Source organism: Eulemur rufifrons, chromosome 16 (assembly GCF_041146395.1).
Source record: "Eulemur rufifrons isolate Redbay chromosome 16, OSU_ERuf_1, whole genome shotgun sequence".
Classification (NCBI taxonomy): domain Eukaryota; kingdom Metazoa; phylum Chordata; class Mammalia; order Primates; family Lemuridae; genus Eulemur; species Eulemur rufifrons.
The window spans coordinates 39,266,630-39,284,429 of record NC_090998.1 but is presented as its reverse complement, the minus strand read 5'-3'; the positions used below and the strand labels follow the sequence as shown (position 1 = coordinate 39,284,429).

Genomic DNA, 17,800 nt, shown 5'->3' with positions numbered 1-17,800 from the left:
TACTCCTCAGCAGGCCCAGGACCTGGGGATCACTCTCACCCCTCAGCAGACTCAGGCTCAGGGGATCACTCTCACCCCCCAGCAGGCCCAGGACCTGGGGATCACTCTCACCACCCAGCAGGCTCAGGCTCAGGGGATCACTCTCACCCCCCAGCAGGCCCAGGACCTGGGAATCACTCTCACCCCCCAGCAGGCCCAGGACCTGGGGATCACTCTCATCCCTCAGCAGGCTCAGGCTCAGGGGATCACTCTCACCCCCCAGCAGGCCCGGGACCTGGATATCACTCTCACCCCTCAGCAGGCCCGGGACCTGGGGATCACTCTCACCCCTCAGCAGGCCCACACTCAGGGGATCACTCTCACCCCCCAGCAGGCCCAGGACCTGGGGATCACTCTTACCCCTCAGCAGGCCCAGGACCTGGGGATCACTCTCACCCCCCAGCAGGCCCAGGACCTGGGGATCACTCTCACCCCCCAGCAGGCCCAGGACCTGGGGATCACTCTCACCCCTCAGCAGGCCCGGGACCTGGGGATCACTCTCACCCCTCAGCAGGCCCACACTCAGGGGATCACTCTCACCCCCCAGCAGGCCCAGGACCTGGGGATCACTCTTACCCCTCAGCAGGCTCAGGCTCAGGGGATCACTCTCACCCCCCAGCAGGCCCAGGACCTGGGAATCACTCTCACCCCCCAGCAGGCCCAGGACCTGGGGATCACTCTCACCCCTCAGCAGGCTCAGGCTCAGGGGATCACTCTCACCCCCCAGCAGGCCCAGGACCTGGGAATCACTCTCACCCCCCAGCAGGCCCAGGACCTGGGAATCACTCTCACCCCCCAGCAGGCCCAGGACCTGGGGATCACTCTCACCCCCCAGCAGGCCCGGGACCTGGGGATCACTCTCACCCCTCAGCAGACTCAGGCTCAGGGGATCACTCTCACCCCCCAGCAGGCCCGGGACCTGGGGATCACTCTCACCCCTCAGCAGGCCCGGGACCTGGGGATCACTCTCACCCCTAAGAAGCCCCAGGTTTTCGGTGTCACACTTACACATGAGCAGGCCCAGGCACTGATGCCTTCTCTCACTCACGAACAAGCCCAGAGATTGAGAGTTCCTATCACTTCTATGTATACCAAGGTACTAAAGGGATCTGTTACCTCTGAACACACCCAGGCAATGCAAATCCCACTACCTACTGAACAGGACCAGATATTTGGGGTCCCTATCACCCAAGAACAAGCCAAAGCATTGAGAGTCACTCTTATGCCAGAGCAGACTCAGGCATTTAGGGACACCTTCACTCCTGAGCAGGCTCAGGCACTGGAGCCTCTCACTGCTGTTCAGGCTCAGTCACTGGGGCTTTCTCTCACCCCTGAGCAAGCACAAGCATTGGGGGTCCCTCTCACCTTGGATAAAGCCCATACCTTGGGATCTCCCCTCACCCTTGAGCAAGTCCAACCTTTGGGAGTCCGTTTCACCCCAGGACAGATCCAGTCTGCAGGTATTACTCTCATGTCTGAGCATGACCTGAAATTAAGAGTTTCTCACACACCAGGTGCTCCTCACATTGCTAAGCAACCTGCCACATTAGCTCCTTCTGCTCAGGAATTGAAGCCTTCTCTCCCCACTGGGCAAGCCATTACATCAAGATTATCTCCAAGCCTTAGGCAGTCCCCAGCATCATCTGCTCCTATCACTGAGGAGTTCTCTACATTTGGGATCTCTTCTACTCCTTTGCAGATATCAGGGCCTCCTCTCACCCAAGGCCCTTTTGCCCCTCGGAAGCCCCCAGAAATGGGAATTCTTCCTGACCCTGGGAAACTCCTGGAACCACAGACCCTTCCTTCCTCCAGACAGACCCTGATATATAGAGGTCCATCCACTCCTGCACAGTTCCCAGCACCAGAGGTTCCTCCTACCCCTGAACAGCTCCCAATATCTGGGGCCCCTCCCACTCCAGGGCAGCCCTTTGAACTGGAGGCCCTTAGCTCTAGGCAGTTCTTCATATCTAGGGCCTCTCTGACTCCCCGGCCACCTTTAATATTGAAGGCCCTTCTTGCTCCCAGGCGGCGTCTTGTATCTGGAATCCCACCCACTTCTGGACAGATTCCCAGTCTCTGGGCTCCTCTCTCTCCTGGGCAGCCCTTGGTTCCTGGGACCTCTTCCATCCCTGAGCAGCTCCTGGAATCTGAACCCACAACCTTCTCTGAGTCGCCCCAGGCATTCCAGCCTCTTGCCACCGCTGAGCAATCTCTCTATCTGCAGGCCCCTTCTACCCTTGGGCAGCATCTAGCACCACGGACCCTTACTGGGCAAGGTGCCCCATTATGGATCCCTTCCATTTCTAGGCATCCCCACCCACCCTTGGCCCCCACAACCCCTGGAAAGCCCGAGAAAGGTTTGTCCTCTTCTGTTGCTAAGAGAAGATTGGCAATTATTTCTTCTCTGAAATCTAAATCAGCATTGGTCCATCCCAGTGCTCCAGATTTCAAGATACCTCAAGCTCCTTTAACCACTAAGAACGTCCAAATGTCAGAGGTCTCTGACACTTATGAAGAAACCCAGGTACAACAAGATACTTTTGCCGTAGAACCATGGAGAACATTTCATGGAGAACAGTCCTATCTCACCAATTATAGGATACCAGTATCACAAACCCCTTACATGAAGCCTATAACATCACTACCTTCTCTTACTACTCAACTACTCAAAACATCACAGATCTCACCTTCGGAACGGGACCAGAAATTCCGATTCCCCCGGACTTCAGTTTCAGGTACCAAGAAACCCAAGATGATGGTGCCCCCTTCTTCTCCCCAAGGGCTTGAAGAGAAGAGGTATTTTGTTGATGTGGAGGCTCAGAGGAAGAACCTGATACTATTAAATCAAGCCATAAAAACTTCTGGACTCCCTTCACAGCTACACACAACAGCTAGGAATCTCATAATTGAGACACTTCATATGGACACAATTCGCCTGGGATACCTATTCCACAAGTACATTGCCTATAGGCTGATCCAAAGTGCCAGGTAGATGTAATTATTTTATGTCTAGCTTTTTGGTGTAGTCCTGATTTCAAATATTCTCCCTTGTTGCCCTAGAAATATATTCATATTTGTCATATTATCTTATAGAAAATCTGTGGAATGGAAGCCTGTCTAAGATAGCAAAAGGAGACATATTTTTTAGAAAATAAGAAATGATATATAACATAATCCATTTCATCATTTACATCTCTAGCAGAGATGCTAAGGTATATTTTGTGGATCATGTTTGATCTCCCAAACATCAACACATCAACTTCAAAAGTTTAGAGATGCTTGTCAGTTATTCTCAATTTCTTTTATCTTCTTTGTTTTTTATTTTTAGTTGTTGTTGTTTGTTTTGTTTTTTTATACAGAGTCTTGCTCTGTTGCCCTGGCTAGAGTACAATGGTGTCATGATAGCTCACAGCAACCTCAAACTCCTGGGCTCAAGTGATCCTCCTCAGCCTCCCAAGTTGCTGGGACTATAGGCACGCCACTGTGCCCACCGGCTAATTTTTTAATTTTTAGTAGAGACAGGTCTCACCCCTGCTCAAGGTGGGCTTGAACTCCTAGGCTCAAGCGATCCTTGGGCCTCAGCCTCCCATAGTGCTAGGATTACAGGTGTTTGGTAATGATAACTTTGCTACTGAGGTGACCTGGATGCAGCAGGTCCTGGTCCTGATTTTTTAAAAACTAAAAATGGGTCAGGGACAGTGACAATTGTCCTGCCATCCTTAACATTGTGTTTGAGGTTACCAGCTTATTTAGGGGAAATTTTTAAATCTAAAATTATACAGTGCCAAACTATCTCACTGCGTGACTTCATAAACAATGAAAAAATAAATAAATAAAATTATACAGTGCCAAACTAAAACATAGTAACAGAAAATGTGATCGTTAATTATAGGAGCAACTTATGTAATTTATTCAATAAATATTTATTGAATGCCTATTATGTGCCAAGCATTGTTCTAGGTGCTAGGGATACAGCAGTGAATAAAACAAAGTCCCCTGTTCTCATAAAATTTACATTTTGGGAGGACTAAATTCATTTGGGAGCTAAAGGATTAGAACCAAGTACAAAAAGAAGGCTTTTCCAAGATATAATCAGAATTTAATTTCAAAGTTAAATCGTCTGAGATTTGTTGAAAAATGTTTTCCTTTGTAGTTTAGTTTTCCCTTTCCAGATTGAGTAGCCCTAATCTTTTAAATCTGTTTTTAGACATGTAAACACTTTCATCCACTTGAGAATTTTAAACAACATGTTTCTGGTCATTCTCTGGTTCCTTTATGTCATTTTTCCCTTGTTATATTTAATTTTTTTTTTCTTTTTAACAGCAGGATTTGAGAGGAATTATATTTAAATTTTAAAAAAACAAGTAGTACATTCACCTGGTACAATATCCAAAAACATAAATGGTAGAGTGAAAATCTCTCTAATAGCCCTCTCCCTGGCCATCCAGGCTCCTCCACAGGGCTACTAATATATATCCATCCAGAAACATTTTCTGCATATGTAGGAAAGTACATATGCTCTTTTATCTCCATTTTTACATATTTAGAACAGTTATGACATTTGATTTTTTATAACATAATTAGATATTAGGTATTGAATAACTTAGATATTAGTATATAAACAGCTTACTCATTTGTTTTATGGCTGCATAGTATTCTAAAGTCTGGGTTTATCAGAATGTATTTAACCTCTGATAGACATTTATGTTGTTTTCAATAGTTTGCTATTATAAAAATAAACTTCTATGAATAATCTTATATATATATATACATTATATATATTCCTGTATATACACATATATATAAACATATAGTCCTAGAAGTAGAATTTAGGATTTCTGGATCAAAAGTAAGTGCTTTTGTAATTCTGATAGACTTTTGCCAAATTGTTCTCTAGAGAGGTTGTAGCAATTTACATATTGATCAACGTTATAAAAGAGTATTTCCCCACATCAAGACTAGCATGGGGTATTATCAAACTTTTTTGTTCATTGCTAATATAGTAGATGAAATATGGCATTTCCTTGCTTTAATTTGCATTGCTTTTATTATGGGTGAGCTTAAACATCTTTTCATAGATTTAAGAGCCATCTGTATATCATTTTCTGTGTAAATCTTATTCAAATACTTTGTCCATTTTTCAATTGAGTTGTAAGGTTTTGGGGGGGAGGGGATTGTTGTTGTTGTTGTTGTTTTTGAGACACAGTCTCACTCTGTTACCTGGGCTAGAGTGCCATGGCGTCAGCCTAGCTCACAGCAACTTCAAACTCCTGGGCTCAAGCAATCCTACTGCCTCAGCCTCCCAGAGTGTTAGGATTACAGGTGGGAGCCACCGCACCTGGCTAATTTTTTCTATATGTTTTTAGTTGTCCAGTTAATTTCTTTCTTTTTTTTTTTTTTTTAGTAGAGATGGGGTCTCACTCTTGCTCAGGCTGATCTTGAACTCCTGACCTCAAGCTATCCTCCGGCCTCGGCCTCCCAGAGTGCTAGGATTACAGGCGTGAGCCACCACGCCTGGCCCATTGACATTTATATTCTCATTTCTGAAAAGCTGCAAAACATTCTCAATCTCAGTAAATTTCATATTTTTGCTATTTTCTCCATCTTATGTAACTCAGATTGCCAATGTGAGTTGTTCTTTCATTGCTAATTATTACGATATAATTATAAATTGGTTTAAAAAATAGTAGTGATAGTGGACATCTTTCTAGTATTTGTCATTCAGAAAAATGCTGACTTTTGGGTTGAAATACCTTTAATCATATTAAAGAGGTTCTGTTTTATTATTCTTTTTAAATCAAGAATGGATGTCAAATTGGTAAATTTGTTAAATATTTTATTAAATGTGATTTCAGCACTTCATTTTCACATGTATTAAAGAAAATATTATTTTTCTCCTTAGATATGTTAATCATGATTAATTATATTAAATCAGCATTGCATTCTTGGCACAAATCCCATTTGTTCCTAGTGTTACCTTCTTTGAATGTATTGTGGAATCAGTATATTTTATTAAGGATTTTTTTCATTGATATTCATTAGTAAGTTTGGCAGATGGTTTACTTCTCAAAATATTACCTTTATTAATTTTTGGTGTAATTTTAAGCTTGTATCATTAAAAAATGTGGAAGCTTATCTTTTCCTATGCTCTGGAACAGTGTAAGTAATAGTAAAAGTATCTGTTCTTTTAAGGTTTGGCAAATTACACCTATGATAATATTATACTTTAGTACTTTTTGAGGGGAGTTCTTTGATAGCTTTCTCAATTTTTACATGACAATTGGTTTGTTTAGATTTATTGAGGGTGTTGAAAACCTAAGTGACATGATCTGACCTGTTTCAGTAAAATCATTTAAAAATTGAAATTTATGAACCAACATTTTATAACAAGGTTTAACTTTATTCAATTAACAATGTGGATATATTAAAAACTAAAAAAAATAACTTTTGTATAATTACAACTTTAATCCTATCAAAAATACTATTTTTTTCCAGAAATCTCTTCATTAATATTTAATATTATAATAATAAAATTATCAACACATGTGACAAGGAATAAAATATTGACAGGTTAAAGATTCTATAACAAGGATGGCTGGTCCAAGAAGATTCTAATATTATATGTGAGAGAAAATATTATAGTAATATAAACTACTTTTGAATAAAGAAATTTCTGGCCGGGCACAGTGGCTCACGCCTATAATCCTAGCACTCTGGGTGGGAGGTGGGAGGATCATTTGAGCTCAGGAGTTTGAGACCAGCCTGAGCAAGAGCAAGAACCCGTCTCTACTAAAAAAATAGAAAGAAATTATCTGGACAACTAAAAATATATAGAAAAAATTAGCCGGGCATGGTGGCACATGCCTGTAGTCCCAGCTACTTGGGAGGCTGAGGCAGAAGGATTGCTTGAGCCCAGGAGTTTGAGGTTGCTATGAGCTAGGCTGATGCCACGGCACTCTAGCCCGGGCAACAGAGTAAGACTCTGTCTCGGAAAAAAAAAAAAAAAAGAAATTTCTATAGAGCCTCTGTAAGTGACTATTTCATATTTAAATGCTAAAATATAGTTTTAGAATTGTATTCCCACAAAATCAATGAAATATACCTGAGCAAGGATGATAGGGAGGATGTAAAATGAGACCAGATGATGATAAGAAGACATTTCATTTCCATACATATTGAAGAAAGTCTTGAAAGGTACTAAATGTTGTGTTGACTAGATAGGGTTATTTAATTCATTAACATTTTTTAAATATCCACGACAGGTGGAGCCTATGTTAGGCCCAGGGAGTGGAGGATGGAAGGATACAAAGATGGATAAGCCATATCCCTGCCTTCAAGGCACCCAAAATCTACTCAGAGAGACAGTCAAAGAAATGATTATATAGTGTGATGGGGAAAGAGCAATGATGGCACATGTACAAAATGTATACAGGAGGACAGAGTGGGAGAGAGTTAGGTAAAGCTTCTTGGAGTTCAGAATTCTGAATTGTGTCTCAAAGAAACACTAAAAGTCAGAAAGACAGAGACATCAGAGAGTGTAGCAAAGAAAGGCAGCAGGAAGAAGCAGTGTGTGTGCATGCGTGTGTTGTTTAGGAACTACTGTGTTGTCAGTGGAACACAAAGAATAAGCAAGATGTAGTAAGAGATGAGACTGGAAAGGTAAGCCAGATAAAAGAGAATCCTAAATGACATGCTAAGGAACTTGTATTTCGTTCTGGACTTGATAGAGGATAACTGAAGAATTCTTAGCAAGGGAAGTAAAATGCCAGTAATGTGGAGGATGGATTAAAGGAGAGTAAAGCTTCATGCAGAGGCTTAAGTTAGGACCAGATAGCATTCACCTAAAAGTTTTGAAGGAATATAAGGTAGACAGAAATTACCAGTCAAATATTTCCTATTGTCTTAAAGGAATTCTATTTTAGGGTGATATTTCAATAGCATAACTCCTGTTAAAGGAAGGTATCCACGTCAGGCAAGCTGGTAGAGTCTAAATAAAAAGTGGAATCACTGCATTCTTAAAAACAATAAAAACTGATAGACTAAAGGAAATATAGATTTTGTAGGAGAATCAAACTTGTCTAATCTAGAATTATTTGAGGAAATATTGCATGGACAAGGAGAAACTAAACAAAAATAAAATTATTTAAATCTAGTTATGTACATACAGGGACTTATAATGGAACTTTAGAAATATTATTGCATTTAACTTGCAGATGTGGAATCAGGTTCAGAAAGTCCATCCTATTTGCCCAAGTTCACACAGCAAGTAAGTAGTAGAACTGAATTCAAAAATCCCATTCCCAAAGTCCTATACTACACTACATATTATATTATGTTCCCTTGAAGTAAATTGTAATAGTCTTATATTCAAATCCTGGCTGGGCGCGGTGGCTCACGCCCCAGAGTGCTAGGAGGCCAAGGTGGGTGGATCATTTGAGCTCAGGAGTTCGAGACCAGCCTGAGCAAGAGTGAGACCCTGTCTCTACTAAAAATAGAAAGAAATTACATGGACAGCTAAAAAAAAAAAAAAAATATATATATAGAAAAATCAGCCGGGCATGGTGGCGCATGCCTGTAGTCTCAGCTACTCGGGAAGGTGAGACGGAAGGATCGCTTGAGCACAGGAGTTTGAGGTTGCTGTGAGCTAGGCTGACGCCACGGCACTCTAGCCCGGGCAACAGAGTGAGACTCTGTCTCAGGAAAAAAAAAAAAAAAAAATACTAATCATGCTTTCTCTTAACACAGTCTTTGTGAGTCAGGCAGACCTTGGCTTGAGTTTCCAGTTCTGAACCTCTCTGAGACTTAAACATGCTGTTTATAAAGTGGATGTAATAATATTTGCTTCAAAGAACGGTTAAGAGGATTAAATAAGACAATATATGTAAAGTTTCTAGCACAATGACTGACTTATGGGAGATATTGGTAAATGTAAAGCATCTTCCCCATAAAAAACAATATTCCTTATGGTGGGGGAAATGTTTATCATGTAGATGGGATTGGCAAAGAAAGGGGAAGCAAAAGTAAAGAGGATGAATGGTCATAACTCTAGATAAAGGCTTTTAAATAATGAGACGGCTGCCATGGTTACCACTGGACTGAGTATTCGGATTATTAAAATGAATTATCTCTAAAAATGCATAAGGAACAAAATCTCTAAGTTTAAAATAAGACTAACCATTCCAAGGAATGAAATACAATTTCAATAAGGAAAAATTATGGGGAATATCTCAAAGACTGTGTAAATGGAAAAATGGCAGGAAAGATTTGGTGTGAAAAAGAGGTTTATTGGAAAATTTAAAAAGTTGATACATTTAAATATTAAATATAAAGTTAATAATTTAAGTATTAAATTATCAATGTATACAGTAGGCTCCAAAGTATACATTATACCCCACAAAAGAGACCTAAGTGCTACGAGTCATTTGCTTTCTCTCTCTATATATGTACACATATATATATTTATAGATAGAGATATATAGATTTTTTTTTAAAAAAACCTCAGGTAAATCTTATTGATTCACCTGAGTATGTGTGTGTGTGCATATATACATATATATGCACACACATACACACATACACACTCATGTGTATGTGTGTATGTGTGAGAAATATATATATTCAGAAAAATATCTTCAATGAGTCCCCATCACCTACAAAAAAAAAAAATCCAAACTCCTTAACATACCTTTTTTTTCTTTTAATTTTTGTTGGAGACAGGGGTCTCCCTCAGTCACCCAGGCTAGAGTACAATGGTGTGATCACAGCTCATTGTAACCTTGAACTCTAGGCCTCAACCAATCCTCCTGCCTCCTAAAATGTTGGGATTATAGGAATGAGCCAACATACCTTTTAAGGCCTTTTAATCCAGCCATTCCAATCTCATTTCCCACTGTATCCTTTCACATGTCTGTGGTCTAAAAATCCCAGCTTACTCACCACTCCCAAAATATAATTTTGGTTTTCTCGCCTTTGTTTATAGTATTCCCTCAACCTGGAATTCCTCTTCCCCTTCTTCCCTACTCTGTTAGTAAGCACAATGGTCTTCAAATTTTAGTTAAGTAAAATTTACCTGAGATTCGGCTTAAAATACAAATTCCTGAAATCTACCACCAAGATTTTAATTCAAAAGATCTGAGGAAGCACCCTGGAATCTGCATTTCAACAAGCAGCCCCAAATGATTCAGTATAGGTCATCATAGTCCACACTTTGAGAAATTTTGGCATTGTGAAAGAGAGAAGATATGGGTTTACTTCCCAGATCTGCTATTTATTATGTGACTTTAGAAAAATTGTTTAACTTTGCTGAACTTCCTTTTCCTCTCCTGTAAAATGGGAATGGCAAAACTCTATCTTTTTAGGACCACTAAATGTGGTAGTATACATTATAGGACACAGAGAGAGAGAATATTTTTAAGACTGTTCTTCAAGATCCTATTCAACATCTTCCTATTAAGCTGCCTTTATTACTCTTGTTAGAATTAAGTATGCTTTCAAAAAAAAAGAATTAATTATGCTTTCCTTTTTGCTCCTACAGCATGTTTATATATCTACTTAGCATTTATTTCAGCCTATCTCTTTTTGGGGGGGGAAGATCCAAGCATCTGAATCATTCTATCTTTGATACAGTTAATTTTTTTGTCTCTTATTCTGGATTGTAAGTGCTTTGAAGGCAAGGACATTGTCTTTTTCATATTTGTGTTAAGTATCTTATATGTGTCTTACACATTATCAATATACTAAGAAAATGAAGTATTTTGTCCCCTAAGGTAATTTTTATTACAAATAGGCATATTTAACTTTTTATTATATTAAAATAATAAGCAACACTATTGTAACACTAAAAAACTGTGAAGAGTTAATAAATATTTGACAGTCATAGATTTTTGAAACTTTATTCATAATAGGGAACTGTATTAAGGTCTTGTTAAGTAAGCTTTCTATCTCTCTCTACTTACTAGGGATGAGAGGAGACTTGAAAGAAACTGAGGACAGGTTTGCTGAGTTAGGGTCAGTAACCATATCAATCTAATTCTTGTTAATTTTTTTTCAAGAAACAACATAATCAAACGATTAAAAGCCATCCAAAACACTGGGAAAGGTTATGAGACCCAGAACCTCTACATAACACTAATCAGGATTGATGACTACCAGAAAAAGGTTATGCGGGTCTGGACTGAGAAGCAGAAGTCTCTAGAGCAGAAACGCAATCAGTGCCTGAGGGAAATGATGTACTTATTTGGCCAGGTAACCTGTTTTCCATTCCCTAGCTCAGTGTGTTGTAAAAAAATGAAAGTGATAAGCTTTGAAAATAACATTTACCTGGAGACACCATGTATATTAGTTTCTCAGGGCTGTTGTAACAGATTATCACAAACTTGATGGCTTAAAACAACAGAAGTTTATTCTCTCACAGTTCTAGAGGCCAGGAGTTCATGAAATCAAGGTGTTTGCAGGGTTGGCTCCTTCTGGTGCCCTGAGGGAGAAATCTGTTAAATGCCTCTCTCCTAGATTGTGGTGGCTCTTGGCAATCCTTGGCATTCCTTAGTTTATAGACACATAACTCCAATCTCTGCCGCTGTCCTTCAGATGGTCTTCTTCTGTCTTCTGTCTTCTTTTCTGTCTCTTATGAGGCCACACGTCATTGGATTTAGGAACCACTTGTTAAATCCAGGATGATCTCATCTTGAGATCTTGATACATTCATGTTTTAGGTGGATATATCTTTTGGGGGGAACCACTATTCAACCCACTACACTATGACTTCAGTGAATCTCCTAAACTGACAACAGCAACACTTGCTGGATCTCTAGATGAGAAAAAGATGAGAACAGGAGAAACTTCCAGAAATGCTCAACTTCTTCCTAGTTCACCCACATGTACTAGCCTCCAGATATGAAACTTCTTGAAGTCACTGCTCTTTAACTGATTCTGAGTGGTTACTTCTCTCCTCAAAACTATCAGGAAGCTAGCTTTAATATCATGAGTTTATAAGAAAGGAGATAAGGGTTTAACTTGCTTACACAGCATCAGGCACAGAAAATCCCCTTAAACTCTGACTTCAACACCTTATGTCCCAGAGCCCTCTATGAGATAACCATCAATATGCATTTGGGAGTGACAGTGACCTTCCAAAAGGTTATAGAGCTGAGATTAGAGTTCTTTGCCCTGGGATTATGTGCTCGGTTGTTCCTAGCACAAAATGGAGTTCTAATAACCATAAGCTGGAGTTCTAGAAACATTTTATATCTATATATCCTTTCTTTTATTATCATTAATTAATTTATAAGATTGGATTACTTGATACTTTGGAAGGTAGAGACTTCTCCTCATAGCCTGATCCAAGTCAAGCATATATTCTGAATTTTCCAGAAGAGTTACATTTTAAATATTATAGCTCTTTATCAAAAAAATGAATATGCTCCAGTTTTAGATTTGGCAAATATGGCCAATGTAAATAAAGCAAGATGAGTTGGCAGTGACATGAGCTATCTAACAGGAATCACAATATCTAGGGCATTTTAGAGCATAAATTAGGATCAGGGATCATGGAAGTCAGAATCCAGATGATAAGGTATGGGTATCAAGGGATAAAGAAAGGAGAAGAAAAAGCAAAAGGGATAAGAGAGTAGATATGAATAAATACCTTGCACTGAATCAGGGTGATGGTCAAGGGGGTTAGTTCTGCTACCAAACTGTATGGGTTCAAATCAGTTTTGCTACATACTAGACAAGTCAAGACACTCAAGTTTTCTGAGCCTCAGTTTCTCCATATGTAAGACAAGGATAATAATAGTACCTACCTCATAAGGTTGTTATAAACACAAAATGAGCTGATATACACACAGTGCTTAGCTCAGTGTCTGGCATTCAGTCAGTATTCAGTAAATGTTGGCTATCATTACATTTGCATGGTCCTTCACAATTTGTAAAATGCTTCCATATATATTACCCTATGCAATTCTCACAATCACCCTGAATTATTATTTCTGTTTTAAAATGAGGAGAAAGAAGTAGAGATAAATTAAGCAACTAACCCAAAGTCTCATAGCAAGAAAATGAGGGCTAGGACTGGAGCTTAAGTACGACCAAGATTTTTGTATATCATAGTTGCCATCTCTGAAATCATGCGTGTTGGAGGTGAGGTAGAGGAGGAAGAGGATTTGTAAATCCATGGAAAAGGAGGAGTCATAGATTAGTCTAGGGCCAGCTCAGACGAGCCTCCTACAGATTCTGTCCCTTTCTTTTCATGGTTTCCTTTTTCTTATTTAATTTTTTTTATAGCTCCAACAGATGTATGATCTGAATCTTAGGCGACCTATCCCCTTGATCACCGAGAAAAAGCAGATCCTTGCCTCTACCAAACCTATTCAACAGCCATTGACAAACTTACTAATAGAAGATGACAGAAAATCTGACATGTTCAAGGAATTTAGGTATGTGTTAGAAAGACTGACCTTAAACTTTGTTTGGATGATATATGGGACCTAATTTTTTTTCTCTGCCCAAGGGCTTCCCCTTTCCCACAATTATGATATGGTGCAGTGGAGAGAGTCTAAGGGAGTATTAGCTAATGGCAAGAAGTTTATTTACATGTATTTCTACTTCAATATTTAACATCTGATTTTGAGTATCTTTAAAGAAGATGAAGCTGATTCTCCCTTACTAAGAAATAAATTATTTTAAGAATGTGTAATAAAGAAACTTAGAAGCATTAACCCCTCTTTTTCTTTCTTTCTTTTTTTTTAAGAAGGCAGGAGCTTTGGGAAGGAAAGGTAAAAGATATGTGGTCTGTATACTCTGTGAAGCTAAGGTAGCTTTAAAATGGATTACTAGGTAAAGTCATGGAAATGCAGCTTTGGTAACTGTTTCAGCAAATTCTGCTTTTTCATCCATCTCTCCATCAAAATGAGCACAGTTAATGCTCCCCAGTGCAAGGGGAAAGTTGGTGGTGAAGAGAAGAGGGAAGAATAAGACTCATATATTTTGATTGGCTATGGTGCTCAGAAGAGTTTGGTACTTCCAAGTAATTCTCTCTGATTCTGTAGGCAACAAGAGGACCAGATGGAAGCCATCTGGAATGTTGATGTGTCTGTTTCAAGCTACCCAATAGAAGAGAAGACATCAATGCATTCACTCTGGGCCCAGCTGGGTGGATACCCAGATATTCCTAGGCTGCTTCAGTTAGATATTCAGTCTACCTTCAGAAAATGTCTTGCATCCATTCAATCACAGTAAGTTAAGGACTGGGAGCACTCTGGTAATTGGGCCTTTGGTCATGTATCTTTTGTTTCCCTAACTTGACTTTCTCCTGCAGCACCAGGGAGTTACCAAAAGTAATATCTGGTGTGAGGTTATACTCATACCAGTCATAACATAGTACAGGTAAGTTCAGCAGTAGTCTGTTTTTTAGTGTTTCTATTCATAGGCCTATAGATGTCACCACTGAATAAATATAAAAAAATTTTTTTTTTATTTCATCTTATTATTATGGGGGATACAGAATTTCAGGTTACATATGTTGCCCATGTAGCCTGTCCCCCCAAGTCAAAGCTCCAGGCGTGTCCATTCCCCAGACAGTGCGCGTTGCACCCATCATGTAGGTATATATCCCTCCCCTTCCCACCCCTCCTTCCCGAGTCAGCACCTTCAAGCGTGACCATTCCCCAAACGGTGCGCAATGCACTCATTATGTAGGCATACATCCATCCCCTCCCCCCACCCCCCACCTCAGTCTGATATCCGATTGGTATCGTTCCCAGATGTGTTAAATATAAAAAAAAATTTAAAAATACAGTTTTACCACCATGAACCTAATACAAAACCAGAAAAGTCCACTTTTAATTCCATCCTTAGGGATCTATTATTGGAAGTATCAGAAAGACCATTGTAGAATGCTTTTGTCTACATTATGGTTCAGTGACATAACCTTAAATGGAGTTGTCATATCTAGACCCAATTTGAGATAAATTAGGTGTTTATGTCCTAGGATACACAGAAGAGACTTAGAACAGATAAAGTAATCTAGTGGTTACACATTTCCAAATTCTGTTGAACCAGATTTTTACTTAAACCACTGGAAATTATCCCAGTGGAAGGAAAGAGCTTTGGATTCTGCATTACCTCTTTCAGGTCAGAGAATTATTTAATGTTCTAAACCAAGAATTTAGAAAATTGCACTTTTGTTAACCTGAAAGAGGTCACAGGAGCAGTCATTTATTTTGGTGAAATCCAAGTCCTGAAGTAAAAAGTAGTGTTAACTCACAAATTTGTTCAGGTGGCAGACACTATAAAATAAGACATGTAAAATTCTATAGTACAGCAAAATAATAGCAAAAAATATTAAAATCATATACCATGAGCACATGTGTTCATGAAAAAAAAGTTATCAAACCAATTTTAACCATTAAGTTGAATAAGGGCCGGGCATGATGGTTCATGCCTGTAATCCCAGCACTTTGGGAGGCTGAGGCAGGAGGATCACTTGAGGCCAGGAGTTCCAAGACCAGCCTGGGCAACATAGGGAGATCTTGTCTCTACAAAAAATAAAAAATATTATCCAGATATGGTGGTGTGTGCCTGTTGTCCCAAGCTACTGGGGAGGCTAAGGTGGGAGGATAGCTTGAACCCAGGAGTTTGAGGCTGCAGTGAGTTAAGATCGGGCCATTGTACTCCAGCCCCAGGCAACAGAGCGAGACCCTGTCTCGAAAAAAGAAAAAAAAATCTGTACATGATGTACTGTACTAGGTGAAAGGAACTCCAGTAAATAGGCCTTTAGTGGTATGGTGGTAAGGTATGGAGGAGGGGAAGCGTTCTATAGTCCTATAACTAGTTCTCAGTCTGTTGGTTAGCCTGTGTCCCTGGACTGTGAACTTCACCAGCGCTTCCTGTTTTTTTTGTTTGTTTGTTTGTTTGTTTTCCTTCTCTTGGATGGGACAGGATGGCTTCAGGGAGTAAGAGTTGAGTATTTCCCTCCCCTAGGGAGGTTAGGCTCTGGTAAAAAAAAAAAAAAGTTTCTCTCTTTTCCTTTTTCTTCTTTTTTTGGCCACACTGTAGAAGGAAAAAAAAAAAATTTCTCTTAAGGGAAGGCCTTGTTAAGAACACAATGCTTGAGTTATCTCACTTGATTGTTCACAGTCAGTTACAGATTGAACTCCTTGTTCTACTTTCCCCCTCCCTACTACTGCACTTGACTAGTCTTTAAAAAAAAAAAAAAAGAACAGAATGCTTAGCCAGGCATGGTGGAGTGCGTTCCTGTAGTCCCAGCTACTCAGGAGGCTGAGACAGGAGGATTGCTTGAACCCAGGAGTTTGAGGTTGCAGTGAGCTACGATGACACCATTGCACTCTACCCAGGGCAACGGAGTGAGACTCTGTCTCAAAAAAAAAAAAAAAAGAACACAGAATGCTCTGGCATATTTCAAAATGGTTTCTTTCTCCATCTCCCTGCCAGAGCACCAGAGATTTTTCTCCAATCTTCTCTGTAAGGACCTGGTAGAGCCCCTAGAAGTAAAACTCACAAAAGTGTGCCCACCCCCCAAGAATGGGTCCTCTTGAAGTTTTTATCTCTCAAACTTGTCTACACTGAGCCTCCAGTAATTCATCAATTAAAGTTCAGGTTTCCCTACCCTGGCAGTGGTGTCCCTTCAAGTTTCTTCTTGTGGGTTTCTGCTCTATTAAGTTGTGATTCTCTGTATCCACCTGTCTGTCTCTCCAATTTAGGAGGCAGTGATTTGCCCTATGCTCACTTCTCTATTGGGTCTAAGAGGAGTTATTGATTTTTCCATTTTTCAGCTTTTTACTTGTTAGGATAGAGTCGTGACTTCTTTTATGCACTCAGTTTTTGGTTGCAAAAACAAGCTCATATTGAGCATGTTTTAAAACCTGCTTTATTTTTCGCTTAACGGTATACCTTTGAATTTTTTCTATGCTAATAAACATACATCATCATTTTATTGATTGCATGATATTCATTGCATAGATATAATTTATTAAACTGTTCTTCTACTAATAGAAATTTGGATATTTTTCAAAATTACAAAAAATGCTGCACCAAATATCTTTGTACAACTTTGTATATTCATATAATTATTTCCCTGTGAAAATTACTTTAAAATAATATTTAGTTTTTTCCAATTACGAAAGTAATGCATGTTCACTGTAGAAAATTTAGAACATACAGGCAAGTCTATCCCCAGAAATAGCAACCATTGTCAATATTTAAGCCACATTCTAACTTTAGGTATAAGGATATAGTCTAATAAGTAATAAGCTATTGTCAAGCCCTGTTCTTCCTGATTTTGGTCCTGGGAGACATTCTGCCTCCTTTATGTGACTTTTGTCGATATGAATTACATATTTATTTTACTAGCTTATCTTATGAGTTCTGGGGGGGCTTTTGTTTTCTCTATGACTCAGCTATATTACCACAAATGTGTTTAAAGCAATTTGTAATAACATTAATTTTCTTGTCCCATTTCCAGGGTTAAGAAGATTCCCAAGTGACTGAAAAATTAAATATAAGCATGTTGAAAGTAAATTTCGTTATTTTCTCAATAAAATGCCTATTTTGCTCTTTTTCATGTTTATATATATCGCTTTGTCTATTCTTTGCTTTTATATTCTGCCTGTAGTTCTTCAGGTTGAACATCTTCATTTCCAGACTACTATCATGACCAATCAAGAGAGAATATCTTCTGCTCTGGGGATGGGCATGGCAGCTCATGTCTGTAATCCTAGCAAGTCAGGAGGATTGCTTGAGACCA

General features: G+C 39.5%; 1 protein-coding gene across 1 annotated transcript in view; it reads left to right on the top strand.

Annotated features, from left to right (window-relative positions):
• The window catches only part of FAM186A (family with sequence similarity 186 member A), a 60,535-nt gene extending 42,995 nt beyond the window's left edge, over positions 1–17,540 (top strand). Inside the window, exons 6-13 of the mRNA XM_069491866.1 lie at positions 380–733; positions 1,310–1,465; positions 1,604–1,967; positions 2,073–3,027; positions 11,091–11,283; positions 13,321–13,472; positions 14,085–14,270; positions 17,519–17,540. Coding sequence (XP_069347967.1) covers positions 380–733; positions 1,310–1,465; positions 1,604–1,967; positions 2,073–3,027; positions 11,091–11,283; positions 13,321–13,472; positions 14,085–14,270; positions 17,519–17,540 — 2,382 coding nt within the window. The remainder of the gene's footprint in view (positions 1–379; positions 734–1,309; positions 1,466–1,603; positions 1,968–2,072; positions 3,028–11,090; positions 11,284–13,320; positions 13,473–14,084; positions 14,271–17,518) is intronic.
• The last annotated feature ends 260 nt before the right edge of the window (positions 17,541–17,800 follow it).